Genomic DNA, 24,899 nt, shown 5'->3' with positions numbered 1-24,899 from the left:
TCAGACTCCACAACCAAAAACAAACAGTGTACAAAATCACATTGAAATACACGAGAGAGTGGGAAAAATGGTCTCACTCTCTCCAGGTTAAAAAAATCAAGTCCTCAAAATCAAGCAAAGTTGCTGGGGGTCTCTAAGGAAGAGGGAATTAGCACATTTCTGAGAAATCTCCCTAACACCACCACTCTAAAGTCATCATTAATGTTTACCTGAATGGTACCATCTTGGTCCAAGGTCCAGAGGGCAACCTTCTCCTCTTTGATAGACGCTTCCCGTGCCTCATCAATTTCCTTTCTTCTTCTGCTGTCCTCTTTTCCTTCCTCTTCTGCCCCCACTCAGGCTTCTTCTACACCACCGCAGGGCGTACTTCTGATTTGTACCCCTCGCGGAAGTCTTTCAAGGATGGAAACCTTCTCCATATTGCCACTCTCAACTCTTTCAGCTGTTAAACACTGCTCTGACATCTGCCGCCTCCTGGAAGAACTTGACCTTGATGTCCTCGGTCTCACCGAGACATGGTTCATGGCCAGCTCTGTCACAAGCTTTGCCACTCTCCCTCCCCGGTGGCTACAAGATCCTCTCCGTGCCCAGATCCAACCATTCCGGAGGGGGCGTAGCCCTGATCTTCACGGAGTGGATTCCTGCCTCTGTCATTCCCATGCAGGCCTACTCCTCTTTCGAATGCCTCGTCTGGAGGCTCTCTCTCGCTCCTACCCATTCCCTTACTTTGGCTACCATCCAATCAGCCACCTGGTCAGATCTCCTCCTTCCTCGGAGTGTTCGGATCTCTCCGCCTGCCTCCTGGTCTCAACCACCCAACTCCTCCTTCTGGGAGACTTTACCTCCACCTGGATGCTCCAGGCCTTCCTCGGGACTCTCTTTCACTCTCTATCCTCTCCTCTGGCGCGACTCACCCTGCAGGGCACACTCTGGATGCTCTGACCTCTTCAGACCTTCCCCCTTTCTATCCCTCTCACCTCCTCTCTCCTGGAATGATCACATTCTCCTTTTCCTCCCATCTCACCTAATCTACCCCTCAGGCCAAGCCAACTCCAGCACTGCCACCTACCTTTTCGGTTATCTGACCCATGAAGTGTGTGTCAGTTGAGGCTTTCGCCGCCACTTTCTCACCCCCCCCTTCTACCCCCTTCGGCTGACTCACACCCTGACGGTCCTTTCCATGCCCCACTCTGCTATATATAATTCTCTTGATGTTCTTGCCTCGGTCATGAGGATACGCTTGAATCCCAAAGTCGAGTGCAACTCCTGGTACGACTCAGACCTGGCCATCCTTAAACGCAACTGCAGGGTGGCTGAGAGGGATTGGCCTGCTACCGGTACATCCTCTGACAAACTGGCTTCCTGCCTGCTCCAAAGGTAATACCGGCTCTCTCTGTCTGCACTAAGAAGAGAGGCCACATCCAAGCCTGAGTCTCTGCGGCATCCACCAACTCGGCCGAACGCTTTAAAATCTGCAAGGAGCTGGCCAATCCTGCTGCAGTCTCTACCTCTCCTGTCCCCTCCCAGGCCCTCTGCACTGCTCTGGCCTCTGATTTCATCTCGAAAACTCTGGACATCCTGTCCTCTCTCTTCCTCTCCCCCTCCTCCCTCTACTCCCCTCTCTTCCTCTGGCCCCTCTTCGGCCATCTCTCCTCCCTCTCTGCCTTTCCCCTGTTCTCCCCAGACGAGGTTTCTAGACCAGTCCGATCTATGAAAGTCTCATCAAAACAGGTTCTCCCCTGTTCCTCCAAAACCACCAAGAACCCACATGGACACCATGGTTCAAGCTCTGGCTGACTTCTGCAACCACTCCTTCACCACTGGAGTGTTCCCTTCCCTCCTGGAGCACTCCCTTGTACACCCTTTTCTTAAACCCTCAGCCGACCCCTCATGCCCGGTTATTGCCCGGTCTCCATCACTCCTTTCCTGGGCAAACTTCTGGAGAAGCTGGCCATCTCCCAGCTTAATCTTCACAATGAATCTGTTGGTTGTCTCCATGACTGTTAGGGATAATTCTCTGTTTAGGCTGAATTTCCTAACCTAGCGAGTCCCCCAGCAGCTTTGCTGGATTTTTGGGGCTTATTTTTTTCTCCTGCCAAGAGTGAGACTCTTTTACCCTCACTCTTGGGCATGAAATAAGTGGTGTTTTACTGAGACTTATCTGATAAGGAAAAACGGATGTATATATTACAATAGTAACTGTGTTTAGAATATTTTACAACAAGAGTGCTTGAGTGTTTCAAACAGTGTGTTTTTAAATAAATAATTACATACTTTGATACCAAAGCTCTGGTCAGTGTTTGCTTGTATTATTGTATCTGAGTGCCTATTGTGTATACTTTGCATACTGCCTAACTCTTCTTGAGGGAAGTCTGACTGCTCAGCCACAGCTACCAGGTAAATCTGGGTGGTACAGACTGCTACCAAGTGGGTTTACTGCTAACACCTGTAGTCCTAAATCTTTTGCAGTGTTCCCTAAGGGAACTGCACAGGTTTCTGCCTAACACTGGTGTATAGCGGTGGGATCTGTATTGAGTATACATTTTAGAGTGCTTTAGGATACCTTAGTACAACTAACCACAAAGCTTAGCACTGAAAAAGTAATCTTTCTAACATGTCAACTATGGAAAATTATAGTCAAGAGTCCCTTGCTACAAAAACTGCTGATTGTTTAAGAGTTCTATGTAAGCATGAGAATCTCCTGACTAAAGGCAAGAAAATGGAATTGATAGAAAGGTTGTTAGCTAACCAAAGTCTGGATGATGGTTCAGAGGAACCTACCATGCCAGAAAATGTAGATAACAGGATAGAGATTGATGTTGATCAAAATGTGAACAATCTTGAGGAAGAGTCAGAAGAGGAGGGTGAGGCTGCTGTGACTGTCCCCCCTAGGCCTCTGTCTGCTCTACCTGCTGTGCCTACTGGGCCTTTGCCAAGTCCCACACTTAGTCATCAATATCTTGAATTAGAGAAAATGAAACTTGAACTAGAGTTCAAGCGACTGAATACTCGGGCTGAACAGAGACACCAGGAACTGAATCAAGAACTAAGGCTAAGGGAAATGGAGCTCAAGCATGAGCTAGAAATGAAGAAATTATCTGTTGAAAATGCTTCTCTCTCTGGCTCCTCTAGAAGTTCCAGTCCTAAAAGACCCCGGATGCCTAAAGAATTGGTTGGTATGTTTGAGCCTAAGTTGGATGTGTTGGATTGGCTGTCTCTGTTTGACTATAATCATGGGCTCCAGAACATCACAGGAAATGACTTACTCACCTGGTTGTTCTCTAGGCTCCCCCCTGTTGCAACTGATGTGGCAATGGAGTTGGGGGAGGAGGATAGGAAAGAGTATGAATGTGTGAAACTAGCTCTGATAGCTAGATTTGGGAAGACCCCTTGCCAGTATCTTAAGAGGTTTAGGACCCTCAAAAAGCATGATGGTACCCCTTGGGCTACCTGGGTGAGTGAATGTTTGAAAAACTTAGAGGGATGGATTAAGGGTTACAAGGTGAACACTTATGAAGGTATGAAAAATCTTTTTATGTTGGAGTCAATTTATGATGCCTGCTCTCCTGAGCTCAGACAGCACTTGGCTGATTCAAGGGAACTAGATTCCAGAAAACTAGCTAAGGCTGCTGACTTGAGGGTTGCCAACAGGGCCACTCACAAGGATTCAGGGGTCACTCAGAAAAAGGATGAGGGAAAGCAGCCACCTAAAGTGAATCCAGAGAATTCTAATACCTCCCCCATACCAAAGAGGGCCCCAAACAACAACATAACCAGGGTAAGCCCCAGGGTAAACCGAATCAGGCTAGTGTACCTTCTGGTCAACAACCAGAAGGTCAGAACAAGCCACCCTTTCAGAGAGCATTTGGACAATGCTATATCTGTAAGGCTACCGACCATATCAAAGGGGATCCCAGATGCAAGGGTAAACCTGCAGGGATCAGCACCGTCTCCTTAGCCTTCATCCACTCCTGAGGATGAAGTACAGATGGCTAGTGCCCACTTTGAACTCTTTGCTGAAGAACCCTTGGGTCTTCAAGCAACTGTAAACTTAGAGCCTATGGGTCTGGTTAGTCCCCAGAATAGGGTTGTGTATAACTCCCTACCTGTTAACTCTAAGGTGTATTATATGGACAGTGTTCTTGTCAATGGCCAGGATAACTCCTGCCAGGAGAGACACTGGGGCCAGCAGAACAGTAGTGGATGAAAGCTTCTTTCAACCAGAGCATGTGGCAAAAACACCCAAAGGTCCCACTAAGATGTCTGGAGGCCCTGTCCAAATGGTTCCTATTCTACCAGCCCTCATTCAGTGCAACAACATGACAGTGAGGATCCCTGTCAGTGTTCAGACTGAGGTGCCTGGGAAGGTCCTGTTGGGGAATGACCTTAGAACTCTAGGAGTAGTGTCACATACCCCCAGGCCTCCCAGTATGGAGAACCAGAACCTAACCAAATTGGCTAGAGAGGCCACCTTAAGGGACCACTCTAAGCCTGTGGGAACCTCTACTGATATCCCCACTACAAGCCCTGGTGTTAGTAAGTCGACCTCTAACCCAGGCACATTACAAGCTAGTACATTAGGGAAATGGGAGCCCCAACCAAGCTCCATCATTGTTCCCCCAGTTTCAGAGTCTGTGACCCCCCCTGCTTCTGAGGAAGAGGAGGATAGACCTACTGGACCCTTACCTAGGCCTGAGAGAACTGGTAATTCTCAATGCTGGTGGAAAACCAGGAGGGAAAAGTCTAAGGCCAAAACCCGTCAGACTGTTGGACCTTCTACTGAAGACCCCAACTCAAATCCTAGTATTAGGGGGGAAACTCCTAAAGTAGGTAAGGTTAGATCTAAGAGGAAGGGGAAGCAGGTACATTGCCTAACCCCAACCCCTCCAACCAAGAGGCCTAAGACCCAACCTGCTCCCACAAGAGAGATGGTGAGGAACCTTGGAGGCCCCTCTAGATCTAAAGGAATCCTTTATAAGGACCCCTTGAAAAAGCCTAACACAGGTTCAGAAGTTGTACCAACTTCTGAGGGACTGGTCAACCAGATCCCCTATAACTTTAAAAAGACTGATGTTCCTCAAAGGGTTTATAGGTCATATAGCTTACAAAGGAAAACCTTTGATTGGACCCTAGAACATAGGTCAAGGTGTCACCATCAAAATGCTGATGGACTCTCTAGGATGTATGTCATCGACTAGAGGTATGAGGTTCATCCAGGAGTGGATTAAATCCTCCTGTCCCTTAGTCTGGGGGGAGCGAGTGTTAGGGAGAATTCTCTGTTTAGGCTGAATTTCCTAACCTAGTGAGTCCCCCAGCAGCTTTGCTGGATTTTTGGGGTTTATTTTTTTCTCCTGCCAAGAGTGAGCCTCTTTTACCATCACTCTTGGGCATGAAATAAGTGGTGTTTTACTGAGACTTCTCTGATAAGGAAAAAGGGGTGTATATATTACAATAGTAACTGTGTTTAGAATATTTTACAACAAGAGTGCTGGAGTGTTTCAAACAGTGCGTTTTTAAATAAATAATTATAAACTTTGATCCCAAAGCTCTGGTCAGTGTTTGCTTGTATTGGTGTGTCTGAGTGCCTATTGTGTATACTTTGCATACTGCCTAACTCTTCTTGAGAGAAGTCTGACTGCTCAGCCACAGCTACCAGGTAAATCTGGGTGGTACAGACTGCTACCAAGTGGGTTTACTGCTAACACCTGTAGTCCTAAATCTTTTGCAGTGTTCCCTAAGGGAACTGCACAGGTTTCTGCCTAACAATGACCATCAGTCTGGCTTCAGAGCTGCTCTCCAACCTCGATTCCAACACCCCCCGTGTCCTCATCCTACTTGATCTCTCTACTGCCTTTGACACAGTGAATCATGCCATCCTGTTCGAACGTATCTGTGATAGCCTGGGTATCAACTATCAGGCCCTAGCTTGGGCTGATCTCTTTCCTCTCCGATAGACCGTCCCAAGTGCTACTTGGGTCCTTCCTCTCCTCCATCTCTACCTGTGGTGTTCCCCAGGGGTCTAACCTCTCTCCCTGGCTGTTCAACCAATACCTGGCACTTCTTGCCCACCTCATTGCCGCTCTCTGCCATAATTTTCAGTGCTATGCGGATGACACTCAGCTCATTTTCAGGATCCCTTCTGCCACCTATTCTCCTTCTCTCATTTCTGACTGTCTGCTATCCAGGAGTGGTGTGCCGCCAATGATCTCTGCCTTAAGGCCAGTAAGACTGAGATTCTCCTCATCGGCACACCTGCTCCCTCCTTTCCTGTCACTCTCTGGCCAGCCTCTCTTGGCCCTCTTCCTGCTTCCACCTGTCTCCAGAAAGCCCTAGTTCTCTCTGGGCTGGACTATTACAGGAGCCTCTTTCTAAATCTGCCTGCCTCTACTCTCCGTCCTCTGCAACTCATCCAAAACAAGACCGAGACTTGTCCTTGGCCTCAATCCCAGGGATCGTATCTCTCCAGGACTGAAATCACTGCACTGGCTCCCAGTGGCTGCGAGGATTAAGTTCAAAATACTCTCCATTGTCCACAAGCCGTTCTGGGGCCTCAATACCTTCAACTTTCTTTTCGTAAATATCTTCCTTGTCTAGCTATTTGCTCATCCGTCTCCAACTCCCTCAGGGTCAGTCGCTTCTCCAAGGAATGAGTTGGTGGCATCTTTTTTTGGCTAGGGCCTCCTTCTGGAACAGCCTCCCTGCCTCTCTAAAACTCGAGGAGAACCATCTCCGGTTGTGGAAGACCTGGAGTCCTTCTTTGCTTCTGCTTTCTCTCTTCCTCTCCCCTGCTGAACTCCTGGCTGAAAGTGAAACTGCACTGGTCACCTAGCTACCCTCTGATCTCGGGCCCAGGCCCACTCCCCGCCAGTTGCACACCTGCACTGCCCCCCGGGCAACCATTGCACTCATGGGCTCTTTCTGTATCCCTACAGCCCCCTACCAGCACTTGACACTTGATGTCTACACTTAACCTTTGCACCTGCCACCAGCTGGCCGCACTTTTTATTTATTGGTTTTTATTTAATTTAATTATTTTCACTGTTGATCCCATGTACTGCACTGCCCTTCCCCCCCTTTCCCCTCTCCCCTCTCCATTTACCTCACCTCACATCCCCGTGTACTTGCGCAATCTCATTGTCACCCGGCCTAGTAAGATCGTTGTCTCAGTCTTCCCTCTGTTCCCCCTCGTCGCGCCTTGAAACACTTTATAGGCACGTTATAAATGCCAGATCATATCAAAGGCAAACAGTGGGTTGGTAGCAAACCGAGCTGATAGAGCACATCTTCACGTCACACAATTTCAACATCAATGAGGCACAAACTTACTCAAACTGCAACACAAGCACTATACACCTCCACAAACACCTACCTCTAGGATACGTTTAATCCGTTGGCGTTGGGGATTTTCCCCTTCCTCGTTGTCCAGCAGTCGATGCGGGTAACAGATCAACTGCATTAGCCTCTGGGCCTGTGTGCTGCTCAGAACGGGGTCCTGCAAGTCATTACTGTCCTCACAGAGGCTCTTCAGACATCGCTCACCCACCCACTCCTGCAGGTAAATGGGAGATTGAGGAGTCAGGAGTCAGCAAAGGGCATATCATGTACATCATACATAAAAATAAACGCACTGTGCCAATTCACGCCATTTTATATACAGATTCCTCCAATTACAATTCCAGGTCCAAATTCATCACAAATATAAACAGTGAAATAAAGGAGCTAAAACATCCTCATCTTTGATACCTCTTTCATTTTATGCCAAATACCCTCGACCTATGAGACCCCCAGCACGTTTTGCTTGACTCTTGTTCTCCTGTTATCACAGCGACGTTCGAATAGGATGAGCCTTTTCCCCCCTCATTTATCCTTTTTTCTCTAGCCATGGGAACCCGGATTATGTATTTACTTTCTTTCATACCTTTTAGAGGCATCTGTATTTCAATTTTGCAGCAAGCAGCAGCTTTTGTGCAGTGCTGCTGAGAGCGCTTTGGACTCTCCTTTTTAGATTTTTATTTTCCTTAAGAACTACAGTTCTCGAGGTTAGAGGGATACTTTTTATCCTCTTGGCTTTTCCTGTGTGAGATCAGCACACAACCCTACGTGGAGTGCTGAGGGATTACACTGCATCCCCCCCTCTCTCACTGCTCATGTAACCTTTCTGTTACAGTGACAGGCATACCTGAATGGCTGGTACCAATGGATGAGCTCTACAGACTGTTGTGCATTTATTCTACCCTAGCTGTATTCAGAGCTGTGGTAGTGCACAGAAGGGTCACCAATGACGCAAAATGGTGCCCCCCTCTTTTTTTGCAATTTCTAGTGTGCTTGTCCTTTCTTGGTCCTTCTGCCAACTTGGGTTGGGAGTAGTCCTGGCTGGACTTTGGTCTTCGGCAGGAACACTTTGGGAAGCCTAACAAGGTTCCATAGTGTCTCTGAAGACAGAAAATAATGGAGAAGTCAGAAACACTGCAGACCCTTTTTTAATGGCATGCCTGCCTGGATCCAGTTCTAACTGGGAGGCTGGGTCTCCTAAAGCACTCAAATATTTGTTTCAATGAGTGCACACCCGGGGTTCCTCCAATTTCTCAAGATACCATAGGTACAGGAACCATAACATAAAAGGAAACAAGCCAAAGACATCCCCTAGAGCTACACAGACACCAACCAAGATGGCAGAAGAACGAACCCTAGCATATAGTGAGGACTATGCTGCGGCCCTGATGAAAGCGAAATCCATTATTAATTACAGCGATTTGGAAACAACATAACAACCCAATAATTGGGACAAAGTTGCGAAACTTAGAAAACGGCTTATGCGGACAGAACTGCACAGAGCAATCATGTTGGAATACCTTAAAAACAAAGCACTTCCCCAAGGTCTAGTGGTCCACAATGAACCCCGCCTCTTTTTGGACAATAAAAAATTCTGTGTCCAATAGAGCTATATCGCAACCGGTGCGGTAGGGACTGGCTAATATTAAACATCGACAAAGCCATGGAAACCTGTGAAATATAAAGATTGAAGAGGATATGGACCACGGACAGAATGCAGCTGCCTTCGGGGGAGGAAGGGTGGGAGGGGAGGCAGGGAAGTTCGGAAATGCATTTTTTCTCTTTGTGTTTTCTTTTTTTTTCTCTTTGTTGTAAATCAATAAAAAGAATTAAAAAAAAAGATTGAAGAGGATATTAAGAAACTTGACTCAATCGATACATACAAGAAAAGAATGGAAGAGATCAAAAAAGAAATGAAGGAGTTCAAGACCAATAACACACAAGAAAGTATACAAAGACTTAAGAAAGACCTGACACGCTTCAGTCACAAATGGGTATTCCCCTACATCAAAGAGGATGACAAAACTAATTTCCAACAGCAAGGAGCACCCAATCACTCCAATAGACGTTTAAGGTTCAGGGGTACTTCATACAGTACCAGTAAAGACTGCAGTGACCCGTATAACCCGGATGAAGGCACTTTGAACAATAAAACACCAATGAGAGGCAGAGGTCAAGGGACCAGACGACAAAGTAATAACAGAAGAAAACAATCCACCACGCCAGAGGCAACTGGGACCAGGACAGAGGACAAACCAGGAGCGGGAATCGCTTTTAGTGAACATCTCAAGTTATACCCCCACGCCAATGGAAGAAAAGGTCCTCAACAAGGTTTTAGGATTTGTAATAACGAAAGAACATGATCCCTTCGAATTCCGCATTAGATTCAACAAATTGATGAGAGCAATCCACCTTAATGAATTTTTCACGAACAAGGAAACTGGAAATGACACTAATAGTATCACCAACCACACCGGACTCTGGAATCCATTCACCTTCTGTGCCCCTAGCAGTAGCTACTCTCCAGAGTCCCTGTTTTCCAACACAGGGCCATGATTGAGATAAAAAAACTGGAAAAGGATAAATCTAGACCATTCCAAAATGTGTCCAGATTAGAAAAAGAAGCAATTGAATCACTGGCTGAGAAACAGATCATCATCAAGAAGGCGGGCAAAGGAGGAGGCATTGTCATCATGAACCGGGAGGACTAGATCAATGGATGCATGAACCAACTGAGCAATACCACCTACTGCAAAAAAACGTAGGAGGATCCTACTAAAAAAACGACAGAGCATGATTGCACTGAAAGCCTCAAAAGCGCAGGAGAGGGGCTGGATCGCAAAAAAAGAAGCAGAGTTCTTGAGTAGCAAAAAACAAAATGCAACTACATTCTACTGCCTGCCAAAGAAACATAAAACATTGAACATGCCACCTTGCCGACCCATAGTATCAGGCATTAACTCGTTAATCTGTACGTGGAGTTCTTTGAAGAGAAACATATCTACCCCGACACCAATCCTTTTAGGGAGAAGATCTTAAAATGGACCAGATTCATTGACGACATCCTGATCATATGGCAAGGCTCCACAGAAGACGGTTGCATTCCTGCACTGGATTAATGCACTCAACCCACACTTACAATTCACAATGACATTCAATAACACTACTACCAACTTCTTGGACCTCACCATCTTCCACCAAGCGGGGCAATTACAAGTGAAACCTTACCATAAACCCACAGAATAAAATCTCCGGGACAACCTACCCTTTGGCCGATTTCTCAGGCTGAAAAGGAACAGCTCCCAAAACGCCATCTATGAGGAGGAATCTAAGATCCTGAGCAAGAAATATCGTAGACGAGGCTACCCTAAGAAAACAAAAAAAGCGGCTTAAAGAGCCAGCAACAACAACAAGGGAGCACTGCTTGAAACTAAACAAGCAAAAGCCCCAGAGGAGAGATTGGTATGCACGAGTATCTTTACAGACTAGAGTCTGAAAATTAGCATTGTGATTCCAAAGCATTGGAAGGTGTTCAACCCCTCGAAGACACCTCTAGCAAGCCCTATTTTCGCATATAAGAAAAGCGCCATTCGGCAACAAAGTCAATACCAGCCAACTAAAAACCAACCAACATCTCAAGTGCAACATTCCACCCTGTGGAACACCGGGAAAATCTAAGGGACACTACCCTTGTCGCACCTGCGGGGTCTGAAAAATGATTAAGAAAAGCCAAGAAGTAGATATCGATATCAGTAAAAGATGGACACAATGGAGCTTCTCATGTAATTTACTTGATACGATGCCCCTGTGGTCTTCCCTATGTAGGGAAAACCAATGGGAAGATCAAGACCAGAATTATTGAACATCGGAGCTGCCTAAAAAACAAAACAGATAAGGCCCCTATGTTTAAACACTTCCAGGAGAACAACCATAACTTTGCAGACTTTACCTGGACGGTGCTACACGTCCTCAAGGGAGACAATACAGTCCAGCTAGAAAATCTATTCCTAAATAAGGAACAAGAGATCATTTACATCATGAAAAGCGATGCACAGGGTTGAACGAAGCCATCGAATGGCACAAGATCAAGCAATAACCTAACACCGTAAAGCAGACCCTACTACACCTCCGGAAAAGCCACTGCGCATGTCAAGCCTAACCTATGGAGTAGCCTGCAAATGGCAATGGAGGCCTATGCACGAGCACTACTTTGTGTTAGGGAGAATTCTAAAAATGTGCTACTTCCCTCTACCTTAGAGACCCCCAGCTCTTTTGCTAAATGTTGGGGCTTTGAATTTTTTATTTCTGTTTGTTTTCTGTGTTTATTTCTTTTGATTATGGAGTTTTAAGATAACTCCATAGGCATCTTTTCATGTGTGTTACACAGCACCCTCCGTGCAGTGACACAGGGATGTCTTTTTAGACTTCCCAAAGGTTTAAATACGTTATCTGGGATAAACTACTGTTTCCCAGAGAATGTAAGGTGAAATTGACTTTACTAGTCTTTTAAATTCCTAGACCCAGCACACACTATCTTCCTATAGGTTGCTGGAGGGGGATACCTAGTATCTCCTGTGTCTAGAAACTCATGTAGCAGTTAAATGCTACCCTTTTCTATCAAATTGACTGGTGGCAGTGGTTTTAGAACAAACTACCATGATTTTTCCCAAACGCGAACACCGGTAGCTAAAAATCATGGGAGCCATATTTTTCAAGATGGCGCCTTAAACCCCTATGTATAAACAGGTCCCGGTCTTCTTTTTTCGCCATTTCTTTTTGGAAATGTCCTTCTAGTGTTTGTCTCTGCGCGCCAAACCAGGTTTGGTCCCTTTGTTTAAATGCCTTTGGCGGGCTTCAGGACTGAAGACCGCCTCTTGCGTCTAAGTGGTTGGGGTGGGCAGGAAGTGAGGGAGGTGCCCAAAACTCCCTGTGCTCAGTCTTCTAGGAGACCCAAATGCACTTTGGCGTGATTGGCAGGCTACCTTTCTGGCAAGGACAGCTACCCTGCTGGGTGAATGACAGCTAGGCTGGAATGAAAGGGAGAGAACTGAATAAAAGGCAAGTCTCTTGGACTGGAAAGCAGAGTGGACCACTGAAACTAAAGAACCGAAGACGAGCTGGATGAGGTCGGCTGCAGCAACTCCTGGACCGTTGGTTTGCCCGGTGAGGCCCTGCTGCAGGTCCAAATTGCAAAGTTCATCTTGACAGAGAAGCCCCTTCAAGGCCGAGTTCTTCCTTTAAGTTGGTGGGACCAATCAACTTGTAAGCCACCTGGATACCCTTCTCGAAGCAGGTTAGGATTAAGCAGGGGGAAGTACACCAGCTTGTGTACAGCTACTCGAACTGAAGTGACTCCATTTTGTTTGTGTTTTCTGATGATCCCGTGCAGTGCAGGAGTCCCCCGACGTTCTCCCTCTTGTCCCCATGACTGAGGCTCAGGAACAGTAGGATCTGCAGGAACTGCCAGGAACCAACGACCTCAGCCGCATTTGTTTCTTCATACTAAGATACTGTGCCAACCCGATTGAGGACGCAACTCTCGCGCTGAAAGTTTTTGAAACTTTCCCAACTTGCAGGCCTGATCAGCTAGTGACCCAACAAATGATTCTTTTTTGCCTAAACTACTTCAGAGAACTTTTGCAAAGCCTTTACCGCTTGATACCAGAACTGCTCTACCCTATCCAGAACACTAGCCCATTGACTTTGGCCTAGGCCTATTGACTTGAACTCTTCTGGTGAACTGAAACTATTTTTACTGTCTAACAAGTATATGTGATCTATTCTACTTACCTTAAGCCTTTCTGCTCACTTCTAAGTAACTAAACTGCCATTTGGCTCCTATTTCAGGGGAGCTCAAACTGTCTCAAAATCATAAGAGTTTTGTATTGAAGTGTATTGGTATAAAATATTAAGTTGCTTCCTTCTAGCATAATGTTTTCTAAATGATTGTGTAATAAATTAATACGTGCTTTACCTAGAAACCTTGAGTACAAGTGTCTACTTGAACCACTGTGATTCTAAGACCTCTGTGTAACTTCTTGTACTGCTCACATTCACTCTTGAGATCAGCCTGGCTGCTCAGCTCGCTACCAACAAACTACAGACTTATACTAAAAGTTGGTTTGGCTTACACCTGTAGTCCTAATTGTGTGTGGTGGTCCCAGAGGCTACTGCATGCAATTCTGCCTTACACTTTGGGAGTGTCTTATGTGCCTCCAGACAATTGGAGGGACCTTGACTCAGCACTAAATCAACTTCTCAACTTCTATAGTGGACTCCATTGCACTCCCGGTCACCTTATCATTCAATAATCATTATCCATGCCTAGTACAGTCCTAGGGGCAGTCTGCAAATAGCAATGCTGGTTTGCACAGTAGCAATACACCCTCTTCTGACCCTAGAAACTGGATTGTTCCTTTTCCTCCTAAGCTACAGGTGCAACCCATTTTTTTCATCTACTGTAAAGGCAATACAATATATTACAATTGTAGCAATAGACATTGTACGAAATGGTATTTTGACACTAGCGACTAGGAACGCCTATCCAGGGAATGAGATTCCCCTGTGGCCATGCACTGGTATCGCCTAGTTTCCAACCGAGGAGGGAGGTTGCATGTTCTAGAATAAAGTTTTTCCGACCCTTGATTACGCACACAGTTAGGGACAGGCAATATTGACTTGGTTTGATACTAAATAGCGAATGCACAACAAACTATATAGGGATTATGCCGGTTGTTAGGGAGAATTCTCAAAAATGTGCCAATTCCTCCCACCTTAGAGCTCTCCAGATCTTTTGCTAAACTTTAGGACTTTGAACTTTTCAATTCAATGTATTTTCTGTGTTTGTTTCCTTTGGTTACGGAGTCTAACCAACTCCATAGGCATCATCTTTTACAATTGTGTCACAAAGCACCTTCAGTGCAGTGCCACAGGGAAGTCTTCCAGATCTCCCAAGGTTTAAAACTGAGATCAACTACTGTTTCCCAGGGCAGTAAAGTGACATTGGCTCTACTTAGCATTATACTTGCTAAACCAGGCACACCCTATTTTACAATAGAGTGCTGGAGGGGTTACTTAGTAACCCCGGTGTCTAAAGGCTCATGTAACATTTTTTCATGTAACCCTTTCCTCAATTGACTGGCGGGCGGCAGTGATTTTGTTTTGAACTACCTAGGTTTGCATTTACAGCAAGCGTCTACGGCTCTGGTAAAGTAACAATGTGAGCCATCTTTTTTAAGATGGAGAAGTGGCAAGGACAAGTGGTCCTTCGTGGTGAGCAGTGAGCTCAGGAGTTTGTTCACAGTGACTATTGCTGAGAGGAGGAGCTGACGCAGTGCTGACCTGCAATCCTCTACTTAACGGCATTCAGAGCGCGCATAGAGAAGTTGCAAGGACAAGTGGTCCTTCGTGGTCACTCGTGTGCAGGAGGGAGCTGGAGCCCTCCCTCCCTGTAACATACTGTACCCATTGGTACAAAAGACTGACCTGCCAACGCAAAGATCCTGCGGTAAGAGACAAAATTGTGATAAATCTGGGATATATCTTGGTACCGTGAGGGAGACTGTGAAGGTGAGTCCTCTTTGATCCCATAGCGTTGAGCGCATCATAGGCAAACAACATTACTTGTGAGCATCACCGGAGCGAGGGTATCGACACGACCAGCAAAGTAAACATCACGCTACAAACTAATTGTAGACATTTAAAACAGTCACTAGTGAAGTAGGTTGAAATGCCTCCAAAATGCAAAGCCACTAGATCAAATTACAACTTAAGTAGGGGCAAAGGAAAACTTAACACCAAAAGCAAATAAGGAGACACTTCACCAAAAGGGCGGACGAGTAGAGAAAGGGACGATACCCGCACTTTTTCAAAAATGATTCCACCAGAACAAGGGAACGCCCATCCGATCGATATAACAATGCCTAACCAAAATAGCAATACGCCTCTGGAAATCACAAATTACGACGATATTGACAATAACTCCCTATTAGACTTATGCCTCTCCATTCAAAGATCAATAGCAGCACAAGCTTGAGAGGAACCAAATGCGAATAAGGATCTGATCACTGTGGAAGCACAGGTACTGAAGGCGGCTAATCACTCAACTATCAAGCCAAGGGAAGCGCAGCCACTGCACCCTATTAAGAGTTAATTCATGACCCATTCGGAAGCACAACCTCCGAATTGCACTAATAGTGGTTCAATAATACCAATAACTGGGCACCTATCAGAATCACCCAATCTTTCAATTGACATTGAAGACTCAGGACTCCTGGAGGAATTCAGACCGAAAGAGACGTTGTGCTCCAGCACAGCAGTAATCGCTGAATTACAGTCCTCCATGGCCTCTGTGCAGTTTGCTCTGAAAAGAAAAGATTATTGAAATTATGTGGAAGAATACAAGTGAAAACTGTTCTTCAGTTGGGACTTCTGGACCCGAGGACGACATATATACCCGAGGCCCACGCAAAAACATTGCCTGAAAATGAGCAAGACGGGAACAGTGCACCGGAAGAGATTAACCTTGACCCTGCAGAAAACTCAGTAATACTCTCCTCTAAAAAGCAGAGGCGCAAGGCCAAATGAGCCGCAGCTAAGACATGAAAAGTGGAAATAACCCCCCCCCCTTTGCAGCTACAGCTCCACCCCCTGTTAAACCTAAAAAAGCAAGGAAAACAGCCTGCAAAACCAAGAAACGTCAGGCAAATTGCCCCGGGGCTCTGACCAGCTGGATTCTATCAGAAAAACCCAACAAGATCTCAGTACTGAGTAGTAAAGGTACTGATTCAACACTCGATACTTCCAATGAAGACAATGATGGTGACAAATATTCCAATCCGCGTAGGAGATCTATACCACAGCCACAAGAGGTCTCATCACCGGAGGTAGATATGGCTGAACCATCGAGGAACTCTAAGGCTCAGGAGAGTGCAATCTATCATAAAAATAGGAATCAAAAGAAAAGGGACAAATGGCAAACAAGATCAAAGGTATTAGCAAAGCTATATCTTATACCACAGCTGCGAGTGATACTATCCGAAGACTTTGCATTTGTTGAGCCACTTAGAGCCCACAACCCTAATGTTACAGCATTGCACTGCAGAGTTCTGGCCTCGGCACAATTGATAAGGAACTATGAAAGCAGCCAGATGCAAGTAGAGCTAGAAGTAGATGCAGACCCAGAAGAAGACCCCTCACTACCAAAGAAAGCCATTGCACAAAACCAAAACAACAAAAGTAGCAAACCAGCATTGCCTGGAGGGAAGAAGGTTCAAATGAGCGATATCCAAGAGACTTTGAAATGGCTAGCAGATTCCTTACCGCTGGTGCTACAGAAACCCCGAGATTGTTCGATAGTGACATGGAACACTTCGGGTTTCAAGCACCTACTAACCCAGAAATGGGTCGTTATCTTTCAATGTTGAACATACCTATTTCCTATTACATGAGACCTGGTTGATATCACCTATTTGGCGTATACCAAAACAAGTTCAAATGTCTAAAAAGTGCCTAATGATAGGGTATCTTATTTAAACAGTTTTGCAATTCAAAAACCAATTTTATTAATCACACAACATACTATCCAATAAAATCCCAGATCTAGGACTATCTTGTTGACATAAAGCAGGCGGAAAGCATGTAGGTTCGCTCTATTTTCAAATGGCCATTGATCTCTATTCAGTGAATACGGGCAGATCTGGGCTAACAATAACAGGGTTAGGAAATAGAGGAAAGGAAGCCAGAATTCCGGCAAGAAATTGGAATCTGCAGAACCAAACCAATAAAGGTCCCAAAAGACTCAAGGATATTTAATCCCTTGAGGCAGAGAGGATATTTTCTCTCATGGTAGAAGATTTGGGGAATCAACAAGATATTATACACCCCTGAAGAATGTCCTACATGTTTGTGTTGAAGGGACAGAAACTTGTACAAGTTGGGAATCTATGATGTACTAAAAAGAACAAAAATTAGCCGAAAGTATTGAGGTCTAAGGATCTCAGTGTGAATGAATTACACATGTTGACCTACAACCAATTACATTATTACGACCCACTTATGTTGGTTTCACTTGTGTTGTTAAGTTTTTGTATTCGTTTTACGATATATGATCATTTTTATGATTATTTTTTTAATGGATATTATGTTGTGTGATTAATAAAATTGGTTTTTGAATTGCGAAACTGTTTAATAAGATAGCCCATCATGAGGCACTTCTTAGACATTTGAACTTCTTTTGGTATACGATAAACATTCCTCCGCAGAGTAAGAAGAACAAGTTACTTACCAACTGTAACGTTCTTTCGATTGGATGTTCCTCCCACGTATTCCTCATCTTAGATATATCCTTACCTTCAGCTTGCTGCTTCTGAAAAAAATGTTTTCTTCTCTCCACCAGAGGGCGCTCCTCTCGAGGCAGCGGCGTCGATGTCCCTCGGCGGCATCCGTCGAGCACCGACGTCATCCACTGTATAAGAGCCTCGAGCGCACCCGTTGGCGTCAGTTCTGTTGTTTCGTATATTGTAGCCCATGGATTTTAATTAATGGCGTGCCTCTTTTGACCCAAGCCTTAAAAGAATTTAGAGTGTAATTCACGTAAACTGTACTGTGGGGTTGGTTGAGAGGGGCGATGAGGAATACGTGGGAGGAGGAACATCCAATCGAAAGAACGTTACAGTTGATAAGTAACTTCGTATTCCTCATCTTAGATAGACTCCCAAAGCAGTTTTGTCTCGGGGGTGGGAGTACAGAATTTTTCTAATCGTGTACAGAGTGGAGTACAGATTTAGCAAACACACTTCCTTGAGAAGAAGTCGAGTCTAGAGCATAATGTTTTATAAAGGTATGCATGGATGACCATGTGGCTGCTGCACCAATATCTTGTACAGGGACACCCCTTTTTATTGCTGTTGAAGTTGCCATGCCCCTGGTTGAATGAGCTCTCAGTACATCAGGTGATTCTTTTCCAGCCAATCTATAGCATTCTGTTATAGCCAAAATTATCCATCTAGATAATGTTTGTTTAGTTACCGCCAGTCCCAGTTTGCGGCCAGTTCACCCCACAAAAAGTTGATAACACGGACGCACTTTCGCCAATCTTGAAATGTAGAAACTAAGAGCTCTTCTGGGGTCTAGTCTATGTAGCCGCTCCTCTTTGCTTGCATGAGGAGGAGGGTAAAAAGTAGGTAAAGTTATTTTCTGTGACAGATGAAAATCCGAAACAATTTTTGGCAAAAAAGATGGTTTAACTCTAAGAACTACTTTATCCTCTTCACACTATAAAAGATAGTGTGAGGAGGAACGCTAGAAAGCACCTGCATCTCACTTACCCTGCGGGCTGATGTCAATGCTACAAGAAGTATTGTTTTCAAAGTAAGGAGCCTTAGCGGACAAGAGTGTAAAGGCTCAAATGGAATGCATGTGAGGAATTTCAGAACTAAGTTCAAATCCCACACTGGAACCTGAAAAGGTATTGGTGGCAATACGTTATTTAAACCTTTCAAGAATTGAATTATTAAAAGGTATCTTGAAGTAACATTCTTCCTCTGAAGAGCGCTTAAAAATCGATAGCGCTGCCAAGTATCCCTTTATCGTACCAACCTGGAGCCCCAGATTAGCTAAATGTAATAGAAAAGATAAAATTGTGGGGATATTACACTGAAATGGGTCCACATTCTTTTCTCTGCACCAGTTACTGAATTTGTTCCAACGACACTGATACAGAGATTTGGTTGCTGGCCTACTGGCCGAAAGCAAAATTTCCATCACGTCATCGAGAAGATCCCAATCCTTATATCTCAACCTCTCAGAAGCCATGCGTGAAGGCTGAGTATGCTGACCTCCGGATGGAGAACATGACCTTCCTCTCGCGACAGAAGATCCTCTCTTCTTGGAAGACGTATTGGAGGGCAGATGGACATATCCGGAAGGTCCGGGTACCACGTTCTCCTGGCCCAATCTGGGGCAATTTGGATCATGGTTTTCCTGAACTTTCTCAACTTCCCGATTACTTCAGGGATCACAGGGACTGGAGGGAATGCATACAGGAGTGGAAACTCCCAGTCCACCACAAACGCGTCCCCTAGAGCTCCTCTCGGGCGAAATTCCCTTGAGCAGTACAGCTCGCACTTCCGGTTGGTACCAGTTGCGAACAGATCCACTTGAGGGGTTCCCCAAAGGGCGAAGATCTCTTGAATGACTTCCTGAGCTATCTCCCACTGCTCAGAGCGTCCGCTGCTATGTTTTGCTCTCCGGCTAGATGAATTGCCGATAGAGAGATCCCTTCTTGTATTGCCCAGACCCAGAGTTGCATCGCCTCTCTGCACAGTGGTAGTGACCCCACTCCTCCTCTCCTGTTGAGGTAGTACATGGCCACTGGGTTGTCAGTCATTCTTTCCCCGTACAGAAGGCAGGAAGGCATTCAGCGCTAGTCTGATTGCCCGCAACTCCAAAAGGTTGATGTGTAGTTTGGACTTCGATGGAGACGAACGACCGCTGATTGTCAGATCGTTGGTATGGCTACCCACCCCGTGAGTGAGTGTTAGGCAGAAACCTGTGCAGTTCCCTTTGGGAACACTGCAAAAAATGTAGGACTACAGGTGTTAGCAGTAAACCCACTTGGTAGCAGTCTGTACCACCCAGATTTACCTGGTAGCTGTGGCTGAGCAGTCAGACTTCCCTCAAGAAGAGTTAGGCAGTATGCAAAGTATACACAATAGGCACTCAGATACAATAGCACAAGCAAACACTGACCAGAGCTTTGGTATCAAAGTATATAATTATTTATTTAAACACACACTGTTTGAAACACTCCAGCACTCTTATTGTAAATCACGCTAAACACAGTTACTATTATGATATATACAACCCTTATTCCTTATCAGACAAGTCTTAGTTAACACCACTTATTTCCAGACAGAGGTGAGCGCTATGGCACTCCAATAAAAGGTAGAATATGTAAAGATACACCACTCTAAGATTTAGGAACACTTTTAGCAAGGCAGAAGAGCAAAAGTCACTGGTGAGCCAAAGTCCATAGGCTGGGCCCACTCTTAGAGAGAGCAGAGCACAAATGCGCCCAAGATCACACAGTTACACTAGGCTTTGAAAGTCTTGCAGAGAGTTCGAAAAGAGTTTAGAGAGGCTTAGAAAAGTTTAGCCAGGGTGTCCCAGGCTAACCTAGGTTCGAAAGCCGGGGGCTAAATCTACCACGTACAGTCGGTGGCAAGGGAAGCCAGGCGGAACATGGTACCTTAAGTGGGAAGGATCCTCCAGCGGTGGCAGTTTTTCCTGGCAGCGGGTGCAAGTCTCGGCATCGTCCAGAGGAAGAGAAGATCTCGACTTGGAGGAAAGATGAAAGTCGTTGCACTGCCAGGGAAGAAACCAGCCGCAGCGTTTTCCGGTTAAAGGTATTACCCTTTATTTCGCGGTCGTGGTAAAACATGGTATTCCGGTTGCCGGGGTGCTTGGCACAGGCAAGGCGTCCACGAGATGCGTCGGGAAGGCGAAAAGACGGTGAAACTGGTTATCCCCACCAGTCAAAGGAAGAAGACTCTCTGGCGGGAGATCTCCTCTGGCGTTGGGAAAAGTGGTGAGACGGTTCAGCAGGGCTCCACCGGTGGTGTCGTCGTGGCAGGTCGGCTCAGCTTCTCCCTCGTCGGATTCTTAGGTCCTGTGGCGACTTCTGAAGTTCCAGTCCCCAAAGCCCTGCTTTTATGCAGAAAACCCCCATTCACTCAGCATAGCTGTCACTCAAACATGCTAAGTGGTGAGCCGGCCGGCTCACCACTTGGGCCAATCAGGACGGAGTGCGACTTGAGTTGCCTAGGCAACTCAGTCCAGGGTGCCTAAATCCCCCTCCACCCCTCCTAAGTACCCCAGACAGAGTGGCACCACTTTGGAGGGCTTCTGTGGAAAAGCCCGCCAAAAAGTGGAACAAAGGGCTCAACTTGGGTTGGAGTCACAGAAGAGAACACAAACGCCATTTTAGAACTGAGTTTTGGCAAAAAATACCAACCAGAGAATTAATAATAAATAAATAAACCGGCGGTATGTTCGAGGCTATCGTAATTAAATAAATAAAGTTGGTAGCCTCGAACAATGGGAAAATCCCATAGAGAAATATTCACGGTTGAATATAAAAAGTAGTATCCACTGCCACCAGCCAAAACTCGATCAGGGGGGACGGAGACGTGCCCCCTCGACTAACAGACCCCGGGGCAATCGAATTGCCCCGGCCAGTATGTCCACAATAAGATGGTTTGTACTGGTTCTGTTCAGAATTCAAGACTAGTAAAGTCAATGGTGACTTTACATGCCCTGGGAGACAGTAGTCAGTCCCAGGATATGGAGTCTATACTGGGGGGTCACTATGACACCCCTGTGTTACTGCACTGAGGGTGCTGTGTAACACACATCACAAAAACACATGAAGCCCTATGGAGTAAAAGACCCCATAGCCCATTAAACACATCTAGAGTCAAAGGAACACACTCAAAACATGTCCAAGAGTGAGGGTAAAAGAGTCTCACTCTTGGCAGGAGAAATAATTAAACCCCAAAAAATCCAGCAAATCTGCTGGGGGACTCACTAGGTTAGGAAACAGAGAATTCACCCTAACAGTGAGGCATCCGTTACTACTGTTATCTCCGGCCATGGTTGCCAAAAAGATTCTCCTCTGAGGATATGATGTGTGCAAGCCCACCATTGCAGATCCTGTGCTACTCTGGCTGGAACCTGCAACAGATCCGACATTTCCACTGAGAATTGGGACTATTGAGTCCTAAGAGCCCATTGAAGGGATCTCATTCTCAATCTGGCTTCTGGCACCAGAAAAATGCAGGATGCCATCAGGCCGAGCAACCTGAGAAAGTCAAAGGCCGGAAAATACTGGCCATTTTGGAATTTTGTTACCATCTGCGGAATGTGGTGAGCTCTCTCTTCGGGAGGCAAGGCTTTGCCCGAACAAGTATCCAGAACTGCTCCGATAAACTGGAGTTTCTGCGCTGGTATCATGTTTCACTTTTTTAAATTCAGAGAAAATCCCAATCTGTGAAGGAAGTGACAAGTCCTCGGCAAATGATCCTGGCTTGCTCTGGAGAGCGTGCCCTGATCATCCAATCGTCCAGATAGGGGTAGACATGAATCCCCCCTCTCCTGAGACTCGCTGCCACTACCGCCATCAACTTGGTGAAAACTCTTGGGCCGAATGGCAGAACTCGAAATTGATAGTGAGAATTGTCAATCGCAAACCTCAGGTACTTTCTGTGCTTGAGATGGATTGGCACATGAAAGTAAGCATCCTGAAGGTCCAATGAACCCAACCAATCCTGGAGTTGGAAAGCCTGAAGGATCTGAGAAAGTGTGACATCTTGAACTTGTCCTTCCTTAGGAACGTGTTCAAGTTTCACAAGTCCAAGATGGGTCTGAGTCCTCCGTCTTTCTTTGGGATGAGGAAATATGGGGAATACCAACCCTTGTTCCTCTCCGCTACAGGTACATATTCTATTGCACCTTTCTCTAGCAGGGTTAAGACTTCCTGCAACAGGAGCGGATCCGGATGTTTGACAGAGTTGTATCCCAGAGGGTGATTCTGAGGTTTCTTTAGAAAAAGAAGGCAGTAACCTTGGGATACTGTTTCCAGTGCCCAAGCATCTGAAGTAATGCCCCACCATTCTTTTAGATGCGGTGAGATCCTGCCTCACACACTGTGGTCTTGTGGGTCAAAACCACAGAGCGGTTTTGCAGCAGCTGCAGCAGCAGCTGAAGGGACAGATGCCACTGCTGGGGCAGATCTAGCACAGTTTCCTCGCCCCTGAGGAAATTTCCTTTGACCTCTCCGACTGGCCTGTCCTCTTCCTTTTCCAATTGAGGAATAATAACGAAAAGGACGACCCCTCCAGGAAGATGAGCCTGTCTATGGGCATTGCGGAGGTTGCCTTATAGCGGCACAGAGATTTAGCCATCGCTTTGGAGGTCTGCAGCTTCTCCAAACTTTCATCCGTTTTGCTGCCAAACAACCTCAAGCCGTCAAGGGGCATATTAAGAAGCCTGGATTGCACATCCGGTGCAAAACCAGACTTTCTTAGCCACGCAAATCTACGTAGCACCCTGCTAGGTGCCATGGACCTACTGATACGGTCAGCTGTGTCAAAACTTGATTGAAGGCATTCTCCGAAGCTTCCTTTCCATCCCTTATTATGGCTAGAAAGCCATCACGCTCTTCACCTTCTGGGATGTGTTCAGCTGCCGCTGATATGCAGTCGCGCATGGTATATGTGAACTGTGCCAATGTACAGGTTACATTAGTAGACTTCAAAGCCATACTCACGGATGTAAAAATCTTCCTAGACCATGCATCCACTTTTTTATCATCCCTATCTGGAGGGATTGTAGGGTATGCAGCATTTCTTGTGCAAGTGGCTGCTTGTACTACCAGACCTTTTGGAGTTGGGTGTTTGCTCAGGTATTCTGGATCAGAATTGCAGGGTCTACATTTAGACACCATTTTTTTTATTTACTGCTGGGATGGCTTCAGGGGGTTCCCATGCAGAATTAACCCTTCTTTGCAAGGCAATGTGAAATGGAAGAATGGGGTCTTGCTGAGGTGTTCCTGATAGAATATCAGTCATGGCATCATCCTGACAGACTGGTGAATTTCTACCACACCCCATAAATTCTGTAACTCTATTCATAGGTTTTCTGTAACCCGCATCAGCCTGCTCTGATGGGTCTGGCTGATCAAATTCGTACTCTGGAGAAGTGTCCAGACCACTTGCTGTTTGCAGACATTCTTGTAAATCTTGAATTTTTGACTGAGGATTATTTAATTCTTCTGGAACAGATCTTGTGCCAAATTTAACACCAGCAGAGGTGACTTCTTCATCTTCTGATGATTCTCCCTCATAGATAGATGACATGGTCCTAAAAAAATCATGTCTACTCTCAGGTTGAAAAACCTTTTCTGGTAATGTAGGTTTTTCCCATATTAAAAGCTTGGGCGTCGACGAAAACGTTGATGCCGTTATCACAGCCTTCCCCGTCATCGAGGGAACCTTTGATGACTTCGAGGGAGTTGTGGAAACTGCCGAAGGAGCTTTCAGAAGTCATCGATCGTAAACTCGACATAACTTCCTTCTAAAGAGGTGTCGACTCGAGAGCCTTCGAAGTCTTCGATGGCGTCGATGTCAACTTCGATGGCGTATGATGTTTCAACACCAATTTGTTTCCCTCTACCTTCGATTTATGCACCGGAAGGTCTTTTTCATGAGGTGATCGGGAAGAGTCCCTAGATGACACCTCGACGACTTTTTGACGGCTTTTCTTGTTTTGGACCTTCCTCGGTCACGTTTTTTGTGAGCAGGGGCATGGTCTTCTTTAGCCTTTTTTAAGGGGGTCTGAGCCGCATTCTCAAAAATCTTTAGCATGGAAACTCGAAAGGCTTCCCATTTACTCGGAGAGACATGCTTTGATGGGCATGCTATCAGCTCCTCCGAAGGCGTCGAGGAAGAAGAGGGAGATCGATGTCGTCTTTTCTTTGTCTTCTTGGATGACGAAGAAGACGACTTTCT

At 45.8% G+C, this 24,899-nt stretch overlaps 1 protein-coding gene across 5 annotated transcripts in view; it reads right to left on the bottom strand.

The window, feature by feature from the left end:
• MED12 (mediator complex subunit 12) overlaps positions 1-24,899 on the bottom strand; it is a 1,704,158-nt gene that overhangs the window by 680,408 nt on the left and 998,851 nt on the right. For all 5 annotated transcript variants that reach the window (XM_069612388.1, XM_069612385.1, XM_069612387.1 and 2 more), the window contains exon 27: positions 7,370-7,549. In XM_069612388.1, coding sequence (XP_069468489.1) covers positions 7,370-7,549 — 180 coding nt within the window. The remainder of the gene's footprint in view (positions 1-7,369; positions 7,550-24,899) is intronic.

This window comes from Ambystoma mexicanum, chromosome 5p, assembly GCF_040938575.1.
Source record: "Ambystoma mexicanum isolate Mex_15411 chromosome 5p, UKY_AmexF1_1, whole genome shotgun sequence".
NCBI classification, from domain to species: Eukaryota; Metazoa; Chordata; class Amphibia; order Caudata; family Ambystomatidae; genus Ambystoma; species Ambystoma mexicanum.
This window is presented reverse-complemented; position numbering and strand designations above follow the sequence as displayed.